At 44.4% G+C, this 24,953-nt stretch overlaps 1 protein-coding gene across 2 annotated transcripts in view; it reads right to left on the reverse strand.

Annotated features, from left to right (window-relative positions):
- Positions 1–24,953, reverse strand: part of si:dkey-91m11.5 (PH_BCR_vertebrate and RhoGAP_Bcr domain-containing protein) — a 406,087-nt gene that overhangs the window by 49,967 nt on the left and 331,167 nt on the right. For both annotated transcript variants that reach the window (XM_059983343.1, XM_059983342.1), the window contains 2 exons: positions 20,580–20,639; positions 13,097–13,206 (listed from right to left, as the gene is read on the reverse strand). In XM_059983343.1, the coding sequence (XP_059839326.1) occupies positions 13,097–13,206; positions 20,580–20,639 (170 nt within the window). The remainder of the gene's footprint in view (positions 1–13,096; positions 13,207–20,579; positions 20,640–24,953) is intronic.

Below are 24,953 nucleotides of genomic sequence, written 5' to 3' on the forward strand. Positions count from 1 at the left end.
GGGAGCGCTTGCCCCGTGTGTTTCTGCCGGGAACACTTGCCCCGAGTGTTTCTGCCGGGAGCACTTGCGCCGTGTGTTTCTGCCGGGAGCGCTTGCGCCGTGTGTTTCTGCCGGGAGCGCTTGCGCCGTGTGTTTCTGCCGGGAGCACTTGCGCCTTGTGTTTCTGCCGGGAGCGCTTGCCCCGTGTGTTTCTGCCGGGAACACTTGCCCCGAGTGTTTCTGCCGGGAGCACTTGCCCCGAGTGTTTCTGCCGGGAGCGCTTGCGCCGTGTGTTTCTGCCGGGAGCACTTGCGCCGTGTGTTTCTGCCGGGAGCACTTGCGCCTTGTGTTTCTGCCGGGAGCGCTTGCCCCGTGTGTTTCTACCGGGAGCGCTTGCCCCGTGTGTTTCTACCGGGAGCACTTGCCCCGTGTGTTTCTGCCGGGAACACTTGCACCGTGTGTTTCTGCCGGGAGCGCTTGCGCCGTGTGTTTCTGCCGGGAGCACTTGCGCCGTGTGTTTCTGCCGGGAGCACTTGCGCCTTGTGTTTCTGCCGGGAGCGCTTGCCCCGTGTGTTTCTACCGGGAGCGCTTGCGCCGTGTGTTTCTGCCGGGAGCGCTTGCCCCGTGAGTTTCTGCCGGGAGCGCTTGCACCGTGTGTTTCTGCCGGGAGCGCTTGCGCCGTGTGTTTCTGCCGGGAGCACTTGCCCCGTGTGTTTCTGCCGGGAGCGCTTGAGCCGTGTGTTTGTGCCGGGAGCACTTGCCCCGTGTGTTTCTGCCGGGAGCGCTTGCACCGTGTGTTTGTGCCGGGAGCACTTGCGCCGTGTGTTTCTGCCGGGAGCAGTTGCGCCGTGTGTTTCTGCCGGGAGCGCTTGCCCCGTGTGTTTCTGCCGGGAGCGCTTGCGCCGTGTGTTTCTGCCGGGAGCGCTTGCCCCGTGCGTTTGTGCCGGGAGCAGTTGTGCCGAGTGTTTTTGCTACAAGTGCTGCCGAGAACGCTTGTGTAAGATTTCACTACGGTGGACAGTGCTGCAGTAATTGCATAAAAGTATTCCTGTATTTATCAGATCATTCCTGCTTTCACTATACTTTATTGTTATTTTAGGTTTTATGTGCTATTTGGCATGATTTGGTAGGTGATTTTTTGGGTCTGTGAACGCTCACAAATTTTTCCCACATAAATAAATGGCAATTGCTTCTTCACTTTATGACATTCTGGCTTACAAACCGTTTCATAGGAATGCTATACCTTCAAATAGCGGGGGAAACCTGTACCTTAAACAAATTTATATTTATACAACAATTCCATATTTATTTTAAAGATGTAAGTAAAATCATTAAAAATTACAAGACACGGTTGGGACTTGGACTTAAAATGGACTAAACGGAAAGTACAAAAGAAGGTGCAGGGTCTGAGGTCTGGGAAATGGGCTTAAACATGGTATTTATGGAGTTCATTGCCAGTTTAAAACGAGTCTGTGTCATCAAAATGAAATTTGCACTACTTCTTATTTCAGACTTGCAACTGCCACCTGCTTCATTTGACGAAGCCTTATGGACATCAGGCAACAGTGAACTGGTGTGACTAGTTCACACAGATTCAGCTTCTCCATTGTGGAGCTCTACACATTGATGCGCGTTACGAATTCTGCCCCATCTACGGCAATCCCAATCAATTTTTGGAAAATTAGAACTCCCCATTTTGAGAAACTTTTTGTACAGAAACAGGCCTCTTCAACTTAGCTCATCTGTGCTGATCGTGATGCCTATTTACGTTAATCCTTTTACTGCATTACGCCTTCCCAACTAAATGCCTTTCAGACGTAGTATTTGTACTTGTGTCCACTTCATCCTCTGGCAGCTCGTTCCAGACAACCATCACATTATGTGTAAATATTGAACAGTACAGCACAGGAACAGGCCAAACTACTTAAACTAGTAATAAAATGCCTATATACAAGAGTGGATATTAGACCACTGGAAAATTATGAAGTAATGAGAGACAAAGAAATGATGGACTAACTTAATAAGTATTTCACTTAGAAGACAGCAGCAGTATGTTAGAAATTCTATATGGTCAGGGAGCAGAAAGCTGTTTAGTTGCTATTACTAAGGAGAAAGTGAAAGGCCCGAAGGTAGATTAACATTTGAACCAGATGGACTACACCCCTGGTTCTGAAAGAGGTAGCTAAGAGATTGTGGAGGCAATAGTAGTCATCTTTCAAAAATCACTAGATTCTGGAATGGTCCAGGCAGACTGAAAAATTGCAAATGTCACTCCACTCTTTAAGAAAAGTGGGAGGTAAAAGAAAGGAAATGATAGGCCAGTTAGCCTGAGTTCAATGGTTGGGAAGATGTTGGAGTCCATTAATAAGGATGAAGTTTTGACGTACTTGGAGGAATATGATAAAATAGGCCAAAGTCAGCTTGGTATCCTTCAGACGAAATCTTGCCTGACAAATCCATTGGAATTCTTTGAGGAATTAACAGGCAGGATAGACAAAGGAGAATCGGTGGATTTTGTTTGCTTGGATTTTCATAAGGCCTTTGATAAGGTGTTGCCTATGAGGCTGTTAAACAAGATAAGAGCCATGGTGTTACAGGAAAGCTCTAGCATTGATAGAAGGTTGGCTTACTGGCATAAGGCAAAGATTTAGAAAGAGGGGGCTTTTTCTGATTGGCTGCTGACTAGGATCGGTGTCGGGACTGCTTCATTTCTCATTATATGCCAGTGAATTGGATGAAGGACTTGAAGGCTTTGTGGCCAAGTTTGCGCAAGATCCGTAGATAGGTGGAGGGTCGGTAGTGTTGAGGAAGCAGGGAGTCTGCAGAAGGATTTAAACAAATTAGAATGGGCAAAGAAGTTGCAAAAGGTATATATTATAGGAAAATGTATGGTCAAACAGTTGGTGGTTAGAAGGAATAAAGGCATATTCCTTTAGAAATCGGAGGTACAAAGGGACTTAGGAGTTCTTATGCAGGATTCTGCAAAAGTTAACATGCAAGTTGAGTTATTGATAAGGAAGTCAAATGCAATATTAGCATTCATTTCGAGAGATCTAGAATATAAGAGCAAGTATGTCATGCTGAGGCTTTATAATGCATTGATCAAACTGCCTTCCAAAGACTGGCTCTCCACATGCTGGGCTGTGCTAAGCTGGTTTTTTTAGTGTAATGTGCTGTAAAGTTTCACTGCTAATGTAATGATTTCTCTGTAGCAGCAACGTTTCGGTTACGTCTAGAAATAACGGGGCTTTGGAATGTGGGGCTATCCAATTAGAAGGATGTTATTCTTTCTTGTGGGTCTGGGAGCAGGGAATTTTGCAGTCTTTTGCCAGAGAGAGATGAGAGAAGACGCGAATGGAGAGAGTTGGTAGACTGCCAGATGGATAGACTTGGACCTGTGGGGATACGAACTTGCTTGAGGTGTTGTTGTATCTGGATGACCTCACAGTGTTTGGATCCGCATTGGAAGAACATGAGCGAGGCTGCTGAAGGTGCTGGGCCGCCTGAAAGCTGAAGGGTTAAAACTTTCCCTGGACAAGTGCCAGTTCTGCCAAACGTCAGTTCGCTATGTTGGGCACACAGTCTCACGGGATGGAGTAGCTACAGACCCAGCTAAGATCGAGGCGGTCACCACTTGGCCAAGACCCCAGACTGCGAGTATTCTGCGCTTGTTCCTCGGGGTCTGTGGTTACTATCGGAGGTTTGTGAAAGGCTACGTGAAAGTGAGTCACCCTTTGAATCAGCTTCTGCGTGGTTACCCTCCCTGGGGGAAGAAAGGGCAGGAGGGTGGAGAGTATCTTAGCCCGTCAGAGCGCATTGGACCGAGGTGGGATGCAAAATGTGAGGAGGCCTTTCAGTCGCTGAAGGAGCTGCTGACCCAGGCTCTGGTGCAGGCTTTTGTGGGCCCCTTTATTTCTTCTGCTAAAGGGTATGAACATGTACTTCCTAATAGCACCATCTGCCACTTCATTGTCCATTCCCTCATTGTGTCTCTGTCCTTCTGCAGACACTGCTTCATAAGAACATAAGAAATAGGAGCAGGAGTAGGCCATCTGACTCGTTGGGCCTGCTCCGCCATTCATTAAGATCATGGCTGATCTGGCCATGGACTCATCTCCACCTACCTGCCCTTTCCCCATAACCCTAAATTCTGCTACAATCCAACCTTGTCTTAAATATATTTACTGAGGGAGCCTCCACTGCTTCATTGGGCAGAGAATTCCACAGATTCACCACCCTCTGGGAATATCAGTTCCTCCTCATCTCTGTCCTAAATCTACTCCCCCGAATCTTGAGGCTATGTTCCCTAGTTCTAGTCTCACCAATCAGTGGAAACAACTTTCCTGCCTCTATCTTATCTATCCCTTTCATCATTCTATGTTTCAATAAGATCTCTTCTCACTCTTCTGAATTCCAGTGAGTACAGTCTCGGGCAACTCAATAGTCTAACCCCCTCATCCCTGGAATCAACCCGGGGAGCCTTCTCTGCACTGCCTCCAAAGCCAGTACAGGTTTCCCCCACTATCCGAAGGCAGAGCGTTCCTATGAAACAGTTCGTAAGCCGGGATGTTGTAAACCGAAGAAGCAATTACCATTTATTTGTATGGGAAAAATTTGTGAGCATTCACAGACCCAAAAAATAACCTACCAAATCATACCAAGTAACACACAAAACCTAAAATTACAGTAAAAGAGTAAAAGCAGGAATGATCTGATAAATACACAGCCTATATAAAGTAGAAATACTTTTCTGCAATCATTGCAGCACGGTAGCATAGTGAAAATCTCACCACGCAGCAGAGGCAGTTTCACTGGAAGCACTCTCTCCAGTAACCTTTAAGATATGAAGCTGCCGAATCATACCAAATAATACATAAAAATACACAGTCGATATAAAGTAGAAATAATGTATGTACAGTGTAGTTTCACTTACCGGAATCGGGAAGACAGTGAGCACACTGATGTTGGTGTGTTAGGCTGAGTCGTCGGACGTTGGGTGCTCAGCAATTTTTTCCAATAAATTGCAGTTTCGTCACAGTTAAACACTTGCTTATACGAATAACCACCTTCTGTAATTATTTTCTTCAGTTCTGCTGAGAACTTTTCGGCAGCTTCAGTATCAGCCGAAGCACTCTCTCCAGTAAACTATAAGCTATGAAGCCGCCCTCGCCTCAGAAACCGACCTAACCACCCGAGACTGCCTTTAAATGCCACTTTCAGCACCATCGTCCAGTGCTTTCTGTTTCAGCTTACTAAAAAGACTGACTGATTTCTCCTTAAGTATAAGGTACTTAACAGGACACCACGCTTTCTACACCCATCAATCCACTCAAGCAATAGACTTTCCATTTTATCCATTATTGGATGGCAACTAAGAGAGATCACTTTGTTACGAGCAGAACCAACAGTAACATTGGCAGCTTTCAAGATTCTTTCTCTCTGCGTATAAATAGTGCGAATGGTTCAATGTGCGGACAATGTCCTTACTTCGTTCACCATGATCGAAATGCTAATTATGTCTAGTTTTATGCTAAGTTTAACACCCTTACGCGCTCTTTAACGCTTTTCCGATACCTTAGAACTCATCTTGCTAACGGATGCACAAAATAAATCGACATAAAGCACAGATGCTCACAGGCACGTGTTTAAGCAATGGCAGCTAGAATGCAGTTCCGGGGAAGCAGCCTGGCTGCTTGGGACGTGCGCTGCCTTTTTTCATAACAGTGAGAACCTTCTGTTAGCAAAAACAGGTAACTAATGTAGGTCTTTCATAACAGCAAGGTGTTGTAAAGTGAACGTTCGAAAAACGGGGGCCACCTTCCTCAAGTAAGGAGACCAGAACTGCATGCAGTACTCCCGGTGCGACCTCACCAGTTCCCTGTCCAGTTGCAGCATGACCTCCCGGCTCTTGAATTCAATCCCTCTAGCAATGAAAGCCAACATCCCATTTGCCTTCTTGACAGCCTGCTGCACCTGCAAACCAACCTTTTGCGATGTGCAGACACACTCCCACTTCCCTCTGCACAGCAGCATGCAACAATTTTTTACCATTTAAATAATAATCTGATCTTCCATTTTTCCTTTCAAGGTGATGACCTTGCATTTACCAACATTGTGCTCCATCTGTCAGACCTTTGCCTACTCACTTAACCTACCTATATCTCTCTGTAGACTCTCTGTATCTTCTACACAATTTGCTTTTCTACTCAATTTAGTATCATCAGCAAACTTAGATACACTCCATTCAGACCCTCTCCCAGACTGTTAATGTATTAATGTTGCAGGCCCAGCACCAACCGCTGCAGCACACTGCTCACCACTGATTGCCAACCAGAGTAACACCCATTTATCCCAACTCTCTGCTTTCTATTAGTTAGCCAATCCTCTGTCCATGCTGATACAACAGCCCCATTCTGTGCATATTTATGGATACATGGATTCACCAGTCCTGACGAAGGGTCTCGGCCCGAAACTTCGACAGTGCTTCTCCCTGTAGATGCTGCCTGGCCTGCTGTGTTCCACCAGCATTTTGTGTGCGTTGTTCATATTTATGGAGATGTCTTTTATATGACACCTTATCGAACACCTTCTGGAAATCCAGATAAACAATGTCCAGCTGTTCCCCTCTATCCACTGCATTCGTTATATGTTCAAAGCAGTTATAGGCAGGTGGTCACACCAGGGCCATGGGAGACAGACAAGTGGGTCACATTCAGGAGAGGGTAGGGGAAGAGTCAGATACTAGATACTGTGCTGGTCCCCCGTAACAATAAGTACTCCTGTTTGAGTACTGTTGGGGAGACAGCCTACCTGGGGGAAGCAACAGAGGCCGTGCCTCTGGCACAGAGTCTGGCCCTGTGGTTCAGAAGGGTAGGGAAAGGAAGAGGAAGGCAGTAGTGATAGGGGACTCTATAAGTAAGGGATCAGACAGGCGGTTCTGTGGACGCAGGGAAGAAACTCGGATGATAGTTTGCCTCCCAGGTGCCAGGGTCCGGGATGTTTCTGATCGCGTCCACGATATCCTGCAGTGGGAGGGAGAACAGCCAGAGGTTGTGGTACATATTGGTACCAGTGACATAGGTAGGAAAAGGGAGGAGGGCCTGAAAACAGACTACAGGGAGTTAGGAGAGAAACTGAGAAGCAGGACCACAAAGGCAGTAACCTTGGGATTACTGCCTGTGCCACGCGACAGTGAGTATAGGAATAGAGTGAGGTGGAGGATGAATGTGTGGCTGAGGGATTGGAGCAAGGGCAGGGATTCAGATTTCTAGATCAATGGGACCTCTTTTGAGGCAGGTGTGACCTGTACAAAAAGGACGGGTTGCACTTAAATCCCAGGGGGACCAATATCCTGACGGGGAGTTTTGCTAAGGCTGCTGGGGCAAGTTTAAACTTGAATTGTTGGGGAGGTGGGAACTGAACAGAAGAGACTGGGGAAGAAGCTGTTGCCTCACAAATAGAGAAAGCTTGGAGACAGCATGTGAGGGAGGATAGGCAGATAATAGAGAAGGGACGCGCTCAGACCGATGGTCTGAGATGTGTCTATTTTAATGCAAGGAATATTGTGAACAAAGCAGATGAGCTTAGAGCGTGGATCAGTACTTGGAGTTATGATGTTGTGGCCATTACAGAGACTTGGATGGCTCAGGGGCAGGAATGGTTACTTCAAGTGCCAGGTTTTAGATGTTTCAGAAAAGACAGGGAGGGAGGCAGAAGAGCTGGGGGTGTGGCACTGTTGATCAGAGATAGTGTCACGACTGCAGAAAAGGTGGACATCATGGTGGGATTGTCTACGGAGTCTCTGTGGGTGGAGATTAGGAACAGGAAGGGGTCAATAACTTTACTGGGTGTTTTTTATAGGCCGCCTAATAGTAACAGGAATATCGAGGAGCAGATAGGGAAACAGATCCTGGAAAGGTGTAATAATAACAGAGTTGTCGGGATGGGAGATTTTAATTTTCCAAATATCGATTGGCATCTCCCTAGAGCGGGGGGGGGGTGGTTTTAGATGGGGTGGAGCTTGTTAAGTGTGATCAGGAAGGTTTCTTGACACAGTATGTAGATAAGCCTACAAGAGGAGAGGCTGTACTTGATTTGGTATTGGGAAATGAACCTGGTCAGGTGTCAGATCTCTCAGTGTGAGAGCGTTTTGGAGATAGTGATCATAAATCTGTCTCCTTTACAACAGCGTTGGAGAGCGATAGGAAGGGGAATTATGAAGTTAACAGGCAGGAACTTGAAAAAGGTAAACGAACTCGGATCCACAGCAACCATTGCAGCATCGTGTGCCAGTTTCCAACTGCCTAAAATCGAGGAAAAGCTTTGCTACAGTGGAGGAACCACCACATGGAACATTCCCCCAAAATACAGGATTGACCTCTGGCAACAAACAGAAGCCAGAACGCCACCAAACAACACAGAGCAAGACCCAACAGGAATGTGGCTTGACCCCGGGGGCACTGTCTGACAGACGGAAGGGGTGCACTCTCATCGGAGTGAGAGCGGGAGTTTGTAGGACGGGAAACAATACGATGAAGTGGGGTTTAAAGACCAGCGAATCCTGTGAGTGTGGCGAAAGGGTCCCGAACATTGAACATGTTCTGTGGCACTGCCCACTCCCACCTGACACTGACCTGCTCAACATCAACCAAGCAACACCAGAGTGGCTGGCTGTCTGGTGTGACAAGCTAGTGGGAACAGATGTTCTCAGCGAAAGGCACGGAAAAAATGCAGCAATTGTGCAGGGGATATTTGTGTGGAGTTCTGCATAGGAATGCTCCAATGAGACAGGGAAGTTATGGTAGGGTACAAAGGCTGTAATAAATCTAGTCAAGAGGAAAAGAAAAGCTTATGAAAGATTCAGAGAGCTAGGCAATGTTAGAGATCTAGAAGATTATAAGGCTAACAGGAAGGAGCTTAAGAAGGAAATTAGGAGAGCCAGAAGGGGCCATGAGAAGGCCTTGGCGAGCAGAATTAAGGAAAACTCCAAGGCATTCTACAAGTATGTGAAGAGCAGGAGGATAAGACGTGAGAGAATAGGACCAATCAAGTGTGACAGTGGGAACGTGTGTATGGAACTGAGGAGATAGCAGAGGTTCTTAATAAATGCTTTGCTTCAGTATTCACTATGGAAAAGGATCTTGGTGATTGTAATGATGACTTGCAGTGGACTGAAAAGCTTGAGCATGTAGATATTAAGGAAGAGGGTGTGCTGGAGCTTTTGGAAAGCATCAAGTTGGATAAGTCGCCGGGACTGGTTGAGATGTACCCCAGGCTACTGTGGGAGGTGAGGGAGGTGATTGCTGAGCCTCTGGCAATGATCTTTGCATCATCAATGGGGTCGGGAGAGGTTCTGGAGGATTGGAGGGTTGCAGATGTTGTTTCCTTATTCAAGAAAGGGAGTAGAGATAGCCCAGGAAATTACAGACCTTAATTCAGTGGCTGGTAAGTTGATGGAGAAGATCCTGAGAGGCAGGATTTATGAACATTTGGAGAGGTATAATATGATTAGGAATAGTCAGCATGACTTTGTCAAGGGCCGGTCGTGTCTTATGGGTCTGATTGAATTTTTTGAGGATGTGACTAAACACATTGATGTAGTTAGAGCAGTAGATGTAGTGTATACGGATTTCAGCAAGGCATTTGACAAGATACCCCATGCAAGGCTTATTGAGAAAGTAAGGAGGCATGGGATCTAAGGGGACATTAATTTGTGGATCCAGAACTGGCTTGCCCACAGAAGACAAAGAGTGGTTGTAGGTGGGTCATATTCTGCATGGAGGTCGGTAACCAGTGGTGTGCCTCAGGGATCCGTTCTGGGACCCTTACTCTTCATGATTTTTATAAATGACCTGGATGAGGAAGTGGAGGGATGGGTCAGTAAATTTGCTGATGACACAAATGTTGGGGGGTGTCGTGGATAGTGTGGAGGGCTGTCAGAGGTTACAGTGGGACATTGATAGGATGAAAAACTGGGCTGAGAAGTAGCAGATGGAGTCCAACCCAGATAAGTGTGAAGTGGTTCATTTTGGTCGGTCAAATATGATGGCAGAATATGGTATTAATGGCAAGACTCTTGGCAGTGTGGAGGATCAGAGGGATCTTGGGGTCCAAGTCCATAGGACACTCAAAGCTGCTGCACAGGTTGACTGTGGTTAAGAAGGCGTACGGTGTATTGGCCTTCATCAATTGTGGAATTGAGTTTAGGAGCCGAGAGGTAATGTTGCAGCTATATAGGACCCTGGTCAGACCCCACTTGCAGAGTACTGTGCTCAGTTCTGGTTGCCTCACTACAGGAAGTATGTCAAAACCATAGAAAAGGTGCACAGGAGATTTACAAGAATGTTGCCTGGATTGGGGAGCATGCCGTATGAAAACAGGTTGAGTGAACTCGGCCTTTTCTCCTTGGAGTGAAGAAGGATGAGAGGTGACTTGATAGAGGTGTACAAGATGATGAGAGGCATTGATCGTGTGGATAGTCAGAGGCTTTTCCCAGGGCTGAAATGGTTGCTACAGGAGGACACAGGTTTAAGGTGCTGGGGAGTAGGTACAGAGGAGATGTCAGGGGTGAGTTTTTTTACTCAGAGAGTGGTGAGTGTGTGGAATGGGTTGCCAGCAACGGTGATGGAGGCAGATATGATAGAGTCTTTTAAGAGACTTTTGGATAGGCACATGGAGCTTAGAAAAATAGAGGGCTATGGGTAACCCTAGTAATTTCTAAGGTAGGGACATATTTGGTACAACTTTGTGGGCCGAAGGGCCTGTATTGTGCTGTAGGTTTTCTATGTTTCTAGAACGTCAGTAAGTTTGACAAATAGGACCTGCCTTTGCTGAATCCATGCTGCGTCTGCCTGGTGGATCCATTTCTTTCCAGATGCCTACATTTCTTCTTTAATGGTAGCTTCAAGCACTTTCCCAACTACAGATGTGAAACTAACTGGCCTATAGTTACCTGCCTGTTGCCTACATCCTTTTTTGAACAGTGGTGTGACATTCGCCGCCTTTCCAATGCACTGGATCCTACCCAAAAATCCAGAGAATTTTGGAAAATTATCACCAAAGTCTCCACTATAACTTCCGCCATTTCTTTCAGTACCCTGGGATGCATTCCATCACGACCAGAGGGCTTATCTATCTGCAGGCCCACAAGTTTCAGCAGTACCTCTTTAGGAATAGCTAATGTATTAAGTCCTCAACCCCCAACACATCTGTAACATTTCTCTTTGGCATGTTAGACGTATGCTCTATCAAGAAGACTAACACAAAATTGTCATTCAAAGCCTTTGCCAATTCCTCGTTACCCATCAATTCCCCTTCTTGCCACACTTATGTCTACCTTAGCCACCCTTTTCCGCTTTATATAATTATAAAAACTTTTTTGTTTTATATTTTGTGCTAGTTTATTTTCATAATCTAGCTTCCCTTACTTTATTGCTTACTTTGTGGTTCTTTGTTGCTTTTTAAAGTTTTCCCAATCTTCCAGTTTCCCACTACTCTTGGCGACGTGTATGCATGAGCTTCTAGTTTGATGCTTTCTTTTATTTCCTTAGTTATCCAAGGCTGGCTCTCCCCACCCTCACTGTCCTTGCTTTTAACTGGAATATACCTTTTTTGAGTACCATAAAAATTCTCTTTGAAAGTCTTCTACTGTTCCTCAACTGTCCCACCATATAGCCCGTGTTCCCAGTCTACACCAGCCAAATCCTCCCTTATCCGATTGTAGTCTCCATTGTTTTGGCATAATACACTGGTTTTCGATCGAATATTGTACCCATCATTTGTATGAGAAGCTCAATCATACTGTTTCACTCTTTCCAGGGGGACACCCAGCTAGAAGATCACTAATTTTACCTGTCTGATTGCAAAGGACCAGGTCTAAGATAACACGTTCCTTTGCAGATTTTGAAACATACTGTTCAAGAAAGGCATGACGGATGTATTCAATGAAGTCCTCCTCAAGACTGCCTCGACCAACTTGATTCACCCAACTTGCTTCCTCATCACCACCTGCCCTTCTACCTATTTTCGCATCCTCCACAATGCCTTTAATTCCTTCATATGGCCATAATGCCTTTAATTCCTTCATCCAAATCACTGACATACAACATTAAAAGGAGCGGTCCCAACACCGACTCCTGTAGCACACCGCTATTCACCGGCAGCTAACTAGAAATGGCCCCCTTTATTCCCACTCTTTGACTCCTGCCAGTCAGACAGTCTTTTATCCATTCTCATATCTTTCCCTTAATAAACACGGGCTCCTACTTTGTTGAGCAGCCTCATATACGGCACCTTGTCAAAAACCTTCTGAAAATCTAAAGAAACAACTCTTCTTTGTCTGCCTGTTATTTCCTCAAAGAATTTCCTCACAGATTTTTCAGGCAAGATTTCTACTTAAGGAAGACATGCTGATTTTGGCCTATTTTATCATGTGCCTCCAAGTATCCTGAAACCTCATCCTCAATAATAGACTCCAAAGTCTTTCCAACCACTGAATTCAGGCTAACTGGCCAATTTCATTGAAATATTGTACCTGATGACACTAGGTGAGACCACTACCACTATCCATCTCTGTCTCATATTGTCTAAGCATGACTGTGAAGACTCGAGATTATTTGTTTCAAGTTACAGCTGGATGTGTCTTTTGTTCCCTTTCTCCTCTTTTCATCTTGATTCCTCGCAGCTAGTCATTCTACATATTGGGTCCAAAGAGTGGTCACCACAGTAATTACACCTGTTATCTGAGTCCAAAGTGAACACTTGCTGCCATGTGATATTGAATGTTGTTCAGGAGTAGGAGCTCTGGATGAAATTGCTCATCACATCTAATTTACGAAGGTCAAAGGCGTCTCTCTGACTGAAGACATCGAATGGCATAGTTGGCACTTGCTGCCATGTGATATTGAATGTTGTTCAGGAGTAGGAGCTCTGGATGAAATTGCTCATCACATCTAATTTACGAAGGTCAAAGGCGTCTCTCTGACTGAAGACATCGAATGGCATAGTTGGGGAATGAAGGTGTAACAAGTTTTTAAGATTTGGGAAGTACATTTATTCATTGATCTTCCAGGGATCTTAAGTCTGTTAACTGACAAGGGACAATATGCAGCTCACTTACTTGGTGACTATTGCGATGCTCACACCAAAGACTCCCGTTTGTTTTCGTGATGGTAGTCGCTTCAAACTGAACTCACGACTGGTGAATTTCATTGACAACTTCACCTCAATCTAGAAAGAAAATAAAATCATTGAAATTTAATCGGGAGCATAAATACTTTAAGACATTCAATCATATTCTGTGTACTTCAAGAACTATTAGAGTTGCCATTTGGCAACTGCAGCTCAAGCTGGTTGGATGCCTATAGTTCTTACTCGTTTCTTGGGCTAAATTCAGGTTAGTGGAAAGTGATAAAATGTAAACCATGTTACTAATCGGATCAAAGGCTTCAGTGAAATTGGTTCTCACAATTAGCAACTGGTAGCAAGTGTTTTTATTACAAAGGCCCTATAATTTGGCAGGCCAATACCAATCTTGATCATAGTTCCATTGAATTTTATGGATGAGTTAAACTACAATAGTTTAGAAATGCATTACAATTTGTTTAAGGATTGTAATGGCAGCAATTATTTGACACTTATATCAAGCTGCAGAACAGTTCCTCATCCCCACCCACACACCACCCTCTCTGCACCACCCCTTCCATAATAATACCCTCTTATCCTTCTGGCACCCTCCCTTCTACTCTGATCCAAAACAGAGGTTCCGATCCCATCCTGGGCTTTCAGCTATTCAGCGGAGTCTGGGTTGGTGAAAAACGTGGTCACCCTTTTACGTAAGCACCTGGAGGCTCAGCTCTCAGCAATGTAGTGCGGGACCCTCTTTTCCAGTGAGCAGCCAGTTCTGGCATGAACTTTCTGTCTGAGGTCAGACCATCCGACAGGAACACCTGACTTATGAATGAGCATTGGAAGACCAGAGCACCCACAGGAAACCCACCCGGTCACGTGCAAACTCCTCACAGACAGTAGTGGGACTCAAACATCAATCTTACAGCAAGCACTCTATTAGTGTTATGCTAATTGCCCGTATAATGGCATGGAAACTGGCCTAATGTCCACACCAGCCAAATCTTTCTAAATTTCTCCACTCCGAGTTAGCACTCACTGATTTGAAACTTCATCTTTGTTACCAAAATCATCCCATACTATTTCAAAATAAGCCATCCCAAAAAAATAGCTTTCCTTTCCCCTAAACTAGTGCCAAAGCTATGAAGTGAAACCCATCCCTCGTGTTCAACTCCTAAGATTTTATTTAAGTAATACCAATTTGCATGTAGCTCAGAAACTGTAAACTCTGTGGTGCTTCTTTTTAAACTGAGAATTCAGCTGCCTTCGTCCCTTAGCAGAAACTCTCTCTCTGTCCCGTTGCTGACAGTAGTCCCCAAATGGACCCAACAGCTGAATTCCCGGTGGGCAGCTTTGTAACACAGCGTACGGTACTCGCACTCATGGCTGCAGAGAACTGTACCTTTCATCATTACTATATTGACCACAATTACTGTGAGATTCTTCTTCACTTTGCCAATCTCAACAAAATAAATGATTTACCGAAGTCTATAATGTGGATACTGAAGCTACGGTTAGCACATTGCTTTTCAAAGCCTGCCAGCACCAATCGTCGTTGAATTCCCTTCACTACCTGTAAACAGTATGTATGTTTTCCCCGTGACCATGTGGGTTTCCTCCCATAAACCAAAGACATATGGTTAGAGTTAGTGAGTGGTGGGCAATGTTACGCTGATGTCCAAAGTGTTATGACACTTGTAGGCAGCCCAACACAACCCTCACTTATTTGGCTTGACGCAAACACCACATTTCACTGTGTGTTTCAACGTACATCTGACAAATAAAGTTAATATTTGATTTTTAATCCTTCATGGACAATATGCTAAATCCACATCATGATTTTAGGTTTGATTTAACTAAGGAAACAGTACTTGAACCACTTAAGAAGTTCATCAGCCTTAACTAAATGGTATGACATTGAGAAGTTCAAGCAATCAGACAGTTAAAACCAAAGATTATTTGGAACTATACGTGGTAGAAATTTACTGTTGACAGGTCTGGATATTATACTTCAGAAAATAAGTTAAAGCCTTCAAAAGGTTAAAAGAGGAAGGTTACCCTTCATAACTTTTCAAAGGCCTTGATATCCTAAGGATAAGGGAGCTTCAGTTATAAAGAAAGCTGGAAATATTTGGAGTGATCTCCTAGTAACAATATTGGTTAGGATATGACATAATGTACATTTATAGGTAATATAACATAATATAATTTATAGGTAATAGGTATATAGGTAATGAGATAGCAAAAATTGTGTTTGGTGAGTGCATAACACAAGGTCGGGACTTCAAAATCATTTGCTAAACAGTGAAAGGGGAGATAAAGAAAAATTTGTTTTTGCGTTGATCTGAAACATTCCTCCAATTTCAGAGGCACTGGCAGCAGCAGAGGGCAAGTGGAGTCGCACCAGACATGCTGAGTTCTTTCTTCTTACGTGGGGGGGGGGGGTTTCTTATCGGGTCTGTAAGATAGAGATAGGTTCTAGCGGAGCAGCTATCATCAGAGTGGGAAATTAAGAGGCTTTGACTCAAGAGGCTTCTATAGAGGATCTTAAGGCACAAACTAACGGAGATGGGAGTAGACTCACACATGGTGGCTTGGATAACTGACTACTTGACAGACAGACCTCAGTATGTGCGGTTGGGAGACTGTAGGTCTGACACGGTGGTCAGCAGCACAGGAGCGCCGCAGGGGACCGTGCTCTCTCCGGTCCTGTTCACTCTGTACACATCAGACTTCCAATATAACTCGGAGTCCTGCCATGTGCAGAAGTTCACTGATGACACGGCCATAGTGGGGTGTATCAGGAATGGTCAGGAGGAAGAGTATAGGAAACTGATACAGGACTTTGTGATATGGTGCAACTCAAACTACCTGTGTCTCAATATCACCAAGACCAAGGAGATGGTGGTGGACTTTAGGAGACCTAGGCCTCATATGGAGCCAGTGATCATTAATGGAGAATGTGTGGAGCAGATTAAGACCTACAAGTATCTGGGAGTGCAGTTAGACGAGAAACTAGACTGGACTGCCAACACAGATGCCCTGTGCAGGAAAGCACAGAGTCGACTGTACTTCCTCAGAAGACTGGCGTCATTCAATGTTTGTAATGAGATGCTGAAGATGTTCTATCGGTCAGTTGTGGAGAGCGCCCTCTTTTTTGTGGCAGCGTGCTGGGGAGGCAGCATTAAGAAGAGGGACGCCTCACGTCTTAATAAGCTGGTAAGGAAGGCGGGCTCTGTCGTGGGCACAGAACTGGAGTGTATGACATCGGTGGCAGAGAGGAGGGCGCTGAGTAGGCTATGGTCAATCATGGAAAACCCTGAACATCCTCTGCACAGCACCATCCAGAGACAGAGAAGCAGCTTCAGCGGCAGGTTGCTGTCAATGCAATGCTCCTCAGACAGGATGAAGAGATCATTACTCCCCAATGCCATTCGGCTCTACAATTCAACCACCAGGGGCAAGACATGTTAAAGTGCCGGGGTTAGGACTGAGCTTAAGTTACCAGAGAGAAAAGGACCTTAGCAATTGTGGGGATTACTTACAGCAGACTGAAACACTTGAGCATATAGACATTAAAAAAGGGGATGTGTTTGAGCTTTTAAAAAGCATTAAGTTAGATAAGTCGCCAGGTCCGGATGAGATAAACCCCCACGGTACATTGCTAGGAAGTGAGGGAGCAGATTGCTGTACCTCTGGCAATGACGCTTGCATCATCGATAGAGACGGGAGAAGTACCACAGGATTGGAGGGTTGCAAATGTTGTTCCCTTGTTCAAGAAAGAGAGTAGAGATAACTGAGGAAATTATAGGCCATTGAGTTTTACTTGAGACGTTGGAGAAGATCCTGGGAGACAGGATTTATGAGCATTTGGAGAGACATGATCTGATCAGGTATGGTCAGCATGGCAGGTCATGCCTTACACATTACCACGTTCAAATATAGCCCAAGTGCAGAGTGAGAGGCACAGAGATAGAAGATAATTCACAAACTTTAATGCCAACAGTGTTAAAGGGAAAGAGAACAGTAAACACTAGGCCAAAAGGGGCCGTTAACGAAAACTGTCAAATGGAAAACGAAGCCTACACTGTGGCTGAAAAGAACAACTAAACATTAAACGAATATCACTAGTCTTCAGAGTCTGGTGACTCGAAAGTCCATTTTCTCACGGAAGGCCAAATACAAACAGGCAGCGAAGCGTTGCTGTGCTCTGTCCAAGTCTCCACAAGCACTATGACAACAAGTATGGAGTTAACTATCACAATTAAATAATAATTAGCTGACACGTGCAAATACACAAGAACAATTACCATATTTACTGCGCTGCCGAATCCATGGTTGCGTCAGGGCCCCCCTCTCTAGACACTCTCCGGGTGCCACAGACCTTTCTCCACTGGAAGTCCTGGATCAGTGACTTGTCCAAGATGAGCTTCACCGGGATCCAAGTACATTCTTCTGCCGTACCCTTCCCCATCCACTAGGTACTGGACCTTACCACGTACCCGGCAGGATGCCAGGAGGTGCCGCACAGTATAGACAAGGGAACCATCTACCAGGCAGAGGGGTGAGGTGACTGGGGCCAGGGGAGAGGTAGTAACTGGCTTGAGTTGAGAAACATGGTGGATCCTCAGTGACGCTGGTAGACGCAATCTTTAGGACACCTTGTCGACAGCCTTTTCCACTACAAATGGTCCCACGTAGCGCGGTGCCAATTTCCGGTTCTCGACTTTCATGGGAAGATCCCCTGCTGCCAACCAGACCTCCTCTCCTGGTTTGAATGGACAGAGCCGATCAGCCTGCTGGGAATGGTGTTTCTGGATGCTCAGCAGAGAAGCCCTGGCTCGTCTCTGGGTCCGCTTGTCGCGCTGAATCGGCTGTTCAGCAGCAGGAACTCCTATGTCGATCTCCTGATCAGGGAAAAGCGGGGTCTGAAATTCCTTCTGGCATTCAAAGGGAGACATACTGGTGGAGGACGACTGGAGGTTATTGTGGGCGATCTCTCTCCAAACCAGTTGGGAGCTCCAGGACGTGGGCTTGGAAGAGGCAAGGCAGTGCAGGGTTGTCTCTAATTCCTGGTTCACTCTCTCAGCCTGGCCATTGGATTGGGGGTGGAAGCTGGCTGTGGCTCCTACAAGAGAGCAGAAAGCCTTCCAGAAGCCGGAAGTGAACTGTGATCCACAATCAGACACTGTCTTGAGGAACACCGTGGAACCTGAACACATGTTGAACCACGAGTGTGGCAGAACCACGAGCCGATGGGAGCTTGGGGAGGGCAATGAAGTGGGCAGCCCTGGAAAATCGATCCACAATGACCAAAGTGGTGGTGTTTCCATTAGAAAGGGGCAGACCAGTGATAAAATCTATTGAGAGATGGGACCAGGGGCAGTGGGGCAGGGGTGTTGGGGCACAGGCAGTGGACATAACAGACCCCCAGGACGCTGGCGTGATGTCTTGTTCCAAGCGCGGATGGGACAGGCAGATGCAAAGTTGTGGACATCCTGGGACATAGATGACCACCAAAATTGTCTCTTTATAAACTTCTGAGTCCATTGAATTCCTGGATGTCCAGTCAAATGGGAGGAGCGACCCCATTCCAACACTTTGGAACGCACCTCAGCAGGGACAAACAGTCATTGGGAGGTCCCCCGCCTGGGCCTGGATCTGATTGTTGTGCGGCCCTCACCTCTGCCTCTATTCCCCAGATCACTGGAGCAGCGAGCGAGGAAGAATGGGCTCTGGACCGGCATTGTCCTCAGATCCGTCGGGAGAGGTCGTCAGCCTTTATATTCTTGCTTGGAAGTAGGTATGGGCGGTGTCAGAGGTAAGCTTTTCACACAGAGAGTGGTGGGTGCGTGGAATGCACTGCCAGCGAAGGTGGTCAAAGCGGATACAATAGGGTCTTTTAAGAGACACTTAGGTAGATACGTGGAGTTTAGAAAAATAAAGGGTATGCGGTAGGGAAATTCTTAGCAGTTTCTAGATAAGGTTACATGGTCAGCATTGTGGGCCAAAAGGCCTGTAATGTGCTATAGATTTCTCTGTTCTAATTTATGTTTGACGTATGGAGGGATCGTGGAGTCTATGTTTATAGCACCCTGAAAGTGGGAACACGAGTGGATCGATGGTACAGAAGGTGTAAAGCATACGTGCCTTCACTGGCCGAAGCACTGAGTATACTAGTCTGAAACCGTATGAAACTTTATTAAGGCCACATTTGTACAGCCTTTCTGTTACCTTAGAAGAAAACATCTAATGCAGAGGGCAACGACTTCAGCAGAAAGTTTAAAGGAGACACGCAAGGCATGTTTTTGTTCTACTGAGAGTAGTAGGTGCCAGCGATGCACTGTCTAGATAGAGAAACTGACCCTAATGGCAATGTTTAACATTCCTTTGCATAGGTTCATGGAAAGGCAGGAATACAGGGAGAACGACCTAGGCAGACAGGATTAGTTTAGTTGGCATAATGTCTGCGCATACATGGTGAGCCAAGGCAAGATCGATGTGCTTTATATGTTCTGTTATTGAAAAACGATTCTACAAGTATAATCAAACAACAATCTGACAGGTGAAACAGATAGGAGTATGGGGCTCAAGCAACTGGTTTTACTGAAATCCAGCACATGCACGATGAACCAGACAGCCTCCCTCAGTACACTAATGTTTTGTTTGCTGATACCGGTGGCCTCACTACGTTAGGAAACCAAGTAAAATTATCCTGGCCTGAAGTGTCCACTGTAATCTTTTCCAAATGCTGCCTGGCCTGCTGAGTGCCTCCAGCATTTTGTGTGTGTTGCTCGTAAAATTATCTTTTAAGTTTACTTGATTCTAATTCTGATAGCCTCCTTCAAACTGTCCATCTGCCTCAATGCAGCCCACCCTCTCTGATTCTGCTTTCACCGCTTCAGACATCCTTTTCAAGTTATTTTTATACAGATCACCATTTTTATATTTCCTCAGCTTCTCTTTTTCTGCTTTTTTTCTTTCTTAGAATGTACTATCTCACTTCATTTTTTTTTGTAATTTATTTTTTATTGGAGTTCATCATCAAATAAACATTTCCATAAGATGTATTTCAGACATTGTACATATATATCAAAGAATCATATATATCACAAATCTCCACAAAGCATTTATCTGAGGTATACACTCATAGAAAAGAGTGGAAAGAAAAAACAAGCCAAAGGAAAGAACTCTGTACGAGTAGGGAGTGATCCTTTTTTTTATAACAGACTCACTATCTCACTTCTTAACCTCAGAAGGTACACATCTCAGCAGGAAGCTACTTCATACTCCCCTAACGTGAATGAATTTAACAAGTGAATTAAATCTACCTAAGCTGCTATGGGTGTGCAAATCAGTGATACGATTATACCCTTGGCTTCATCATGCTCCAAACAAACACTGGTATATTTGATGGTGAAATACACAAAGTATTACAAATGATCTTCGTGCCCCGGCTTAACATTTCAACTTACCCCATTCATTCCTATGACAGTTCTCTGCCAGTCCTTATCTTGTAATGCTTGTGGCTCCAGCTGTAAATAAGACAAGAGCTTTATTTACCTCATTTAAATTGTGTGTGTCTGTGTGCTTGCGCTTGAGTAAAGAGGTGGAGGGAGTGGTAGAGGGAAAAGGAAAGGAAGGGAGGGAGAGAGAGAAAGAGAGAGGGGGAGAATGAGTTTTCGCGCGAGTGTGGTATATGTGATTGTTTCTGTGTTTCTTCATCATGTAAGCATTAAAACATGAAAAGAAGGCAGAGAGTAATATAGAAGAGGTTGTTACCCACAGGTTCAGCCAAAAATAGGATGGTAAGTCGCCAGGAAGGGCAGTCTACAGTTTAGGAGTCCCATGTCACAATTCCTCTCTCTAACAGGTACACTGCTTTGGATAGTTAAGGTGGGAAATGGCCTCTCAATGAAAAACAGCAAGACCCGATTTGGTGGCTCTACATCCAGCTCTGATGTACAGCAGGGAACGACATATTCTGGAAGTGTAGTAATGATAGAGGAATCAATAGGGACAAACAGGTGCTCCTGTGGCCAAGGACAGTTCTCCAATGTAGTGTGTTGCTCCCCCCAGAGTCAGGGTCAAAAATAGCCTAAGAATGTCTATCAAGGAGATAACCAAAGGGCAAAATGAAGTTAGGGACTCAGTAAAGTGTTAGACAAGGTACTGCATGGTATGTAGGTCCAGGAGGTCAAAGCACATGAGATCCAAGACATGTTGGTGCACAGCGGTGCAAAATTTGCTTTTTATATACGTATGTGTATAGATTTATACACACACACAGGATTCCGGCTAGTTGAGGCAGCCGCTTGAGACAGTTGGTGAGAAATAAGCCGTAAGATAATTTAGAATTGTTTTGCTCACTGAAGTTTCAAATGTTCAGGCTTAGAGAGAGCAAAAACAGCTAGGAGTGAAAATGAAATGATTTCACTACTTTAACAAGTTCGGAACTATGAATTTGAAAGTTTTGACAATCAGCTTGTATATTACAATGTAAGTGAATATATAGAGGATACAATCGTTGAAAGCATCATATGAAGGCATTTTTTAAAATCTATTCAATATACGTAATTGATTTACTTGTTTATTTATCATTATGTTTTCTTTTATTTATTATTATTCTCGTCTATATTATGTATTGCATTGAACTGCTGCTGCTAAGTTAACAAATTTCATGTCACATACTGGTGATAATAAACCTGATTCTGATTCTAATTCTGAAGGCAGTCCATTATCTGCACTATATGTCTGTGCTAATTTTGTTCGTTTACAGTCAATCAAAAGAACATGGCAGCGTGAGGGTTGTCTGTCATATCCGATGTTAACAGTGAAACTTGTGCGGGAGAGTTTTTAAAGTGTAAATTCCATTGCACAGGGACAGTGTCAGTCCGCCAACCTCGGAAATCCAGACTCAGTGGTATAAGTAGGCATCACAAGCTGGGGTCTATAACCACGATTTCTTCCATGTTTTATATCATGCTCTGCACGAAGCATTGCAGAACCGCCTTCTCTGCAGTGCAATCTCACTGTTGAGCTCGTCCATTCAGCTTGCCAGAGCTGACCTCACAAGCTAGGACAGGCGTATCCCTATTTCACTGAAGCATGGGGCCTGCCGGCTACACTCGTCTTCTTTAGCTGCTTGTTGGAGCGGTGTACTGGGCTGTGGCTGCTGTCGCACGCAAACAGTACCGGGTTGAATGGGATCTGGGGTCAGCCATGATGAAATGACTGACTGGACTCGATGGGCTGAAAGGCCCAATTCTGCTCCTATGGCTTAGGGTCTATTTGGTGCCACGGGTGAAACCTGAGCATACAGTGGGGATGAAAGGTGAGTGAGCTGCTACAATGTGAATACAACAAGCACGTTCAACAGACGTGCTAGCCCTCCCTGGACACCCCATACATGGCAGCGTGTACTGGATGAACTCCTCCATCAATAACCACTAACACACAGTTTTATAGTAGCACTGGTGTGTTCTATATCTTATCTAATCCTAAGTTAAACAGCAGTTTGTCTTTTTTATACCTTTTCAACTACTTCCATGAAACTCTGGCTAATTGGGGCGCCCACTTAATTGGCCAAAATGTATAAAACATTGATTCGACTGCACTTGGAGTATGGTGTGCAGTACCAGTTGCTACACCCCCAGGAAGGATATGATAACATGTGAGAAAGTGCAGAAGAGCTTCATTAGAAAATTGCCTGGAATAGAGGGCTGTTGTTAGGAGAAGAAATGGGATACAGTGGGATTATTCTCACTGGAGTGTGTGGTGACATTACAATGGTTTACAAAATTATGAAGGTCATAGACAGAATCTTTTTCTCAGGGCAGGGAGTCTTGAGGGCACGTGCTTAAGTGAAATGGAGATATTTAAAGAACAGCTACTTTCTTTTACATGGAAGATTGTGGTTACATGGATCGAGTGTCAGAGAAGATAGTGGAGGAAGATGCTACTACAACTTATCAAAGGTGCTTGGACAGGTATTTGGAGAGAAGGAGTACACAGAATATTCAAAGTTCAAAAGCCTAAAATAAATGTATTATCAAAGTACATACAGAGCCTACAAAAGTGCTCATCCCCTTGGATGTTTTCATGTTTTATTGTTTTACAACAACGAATCACAGTGGATTTAATTTGGCATTTTTGACACTGATCAACAGAAAAAGATTTTTGCATCAAAGTAAAAACAGATTGCATAAGTATTCAACCCCTTTACTATGACAAACCAAATCATCACTGATTTGGTGCAGCCAACTGGTTAAAGATGTCACATGGTTAAATGGAGATCTCTATGTGCAGTCAAGGTGTTACAATTGACTGTAGGAAACGTACACCTGCATCTGGAAAGTCCGACTGCTGATTTGCAGAAGAGTTTTTAGATATTTCACATCTTCTGTGTCTTAATGATGGGAGGGGCACAAAATTTACTGTTCATAACAGTTCTGAAACTGCTATATATTTAACTTTAATTTTGAATATTCTGGCTGGAGTGAGTGGAGTGGGACGTCAAGGGAGATGAAATATTGGTAAGTGGTCAATTTCCTATATTTATAAGCTTGGATTTATATAACAGCCAGGAGGCCACTTTTAGGAGATGACATATTGGTAAAGCAAATTGGGAGAGGTTTGAGGTTTCATGTGATGAATGTTGAGGATGATGTGGATTTCTGCAATGAAAGGTTATTATTCATCAATCTGCGCTGGAAGTGATTTCTATTATAAAGGGCATTAATGTGAGCAAAGCTGTACCATGGTGGACTGAGGAGTGTACAGAGGCCATTAGCGAGAGAAATAAGGCGTTTCGGAAAGTTAAGGAGTATTACTCTTTGAGTAGCCTTATTAAGTACAAAAGGGCGCAGGTCACGGTAAGGAAAGTGGTGAAGTTGCGAAAAAGGTTTGTGATAGTATTGGAAGGGGTTTTAAACTTGGAGATGTTTGGGGAATGATTAAAAAATGGGGGGGGGGGCAATTCATAGGGCTAATAACATTCCAGTATTGATTAAGGAAGATAATATGATTGTTTCTGAAACAGAGAAGGTTGGGTTACTGGCTCGGTCATTTGCTGTAATTTATAATCAAGATAATTTAAGGGAAAAGGCTAAACAATAAAGGGATAGGGTTCAAAGTGAATACCCTGATGTATTGTCAGTCGGCTCAAGGAAAGGATGATACATGTTACGGTACGTTTAAACATATGGCTGACAACTCTCCTAAGATAATATTAAAATTTCTGAAACATTTGGAATTTAGGCCATCTTCCTTCTTCGTGGAAGACCCTTCTAGTTATAGACCAATATCATTAACATCCTATTTGTGTGAATGTATGGTAAAAGAGCGGCTGAATTATATTTTGGAAAAAAGAGGTGGTAATTACGTTTTCTCAGAACGGATTTTGAAAGGGTAGAGTGACATTGGATTTAGTTTTATGTCTGGAAGATATCAGGAAAATACAGGTAAATAAGTAAGTTATAAAGTAGTATTTTTGATATAAATAAAGCCTATGATATGTTATGCAGGGAGGGTCTTTTGATTAAGTTATGGAAATCAGGAGTGGGAGGAAGGTTATATAATTTTTTTCTGAGTTTCTTACTTAGACAGTCTCTGCAGGCAGGGGTAGGAAAGGTGTAACTGGGCTTCTAGGAGATAGAGAACGGAACTCCACAAGGCAGTATTTGTAGCCCTTTATTGTTTAATGTTCTGATTAATAAAGTCACAGTCACAAAATACATATTTTGGACTAACTGGTTCTTGCCAGCCAAGATGCCAATCTAAGCCAGTCCTATTTGCTTAAGTCTGGCCCACATCCTTTGTTTCCTATCCATGTAGTTGTCCAAGGTCAC

The sequence above is a fragment of the Hypanus sabinus genome, chromosome 10 (genome assembly GCF_030144855.1).
Source record: "Hypanus sabinus isolate sHypSab1 chromosome 10, sHypSab1.hap1, whole genome shotgun sequence".
NCBI classification, from domain to species: domain Eukaryota; kingdom Metazoa; phylum Chordata; class Chondrichthyes; order Myliobatiformes; family Dasyatidae; genus Hypanus; species Hypanus sabinus.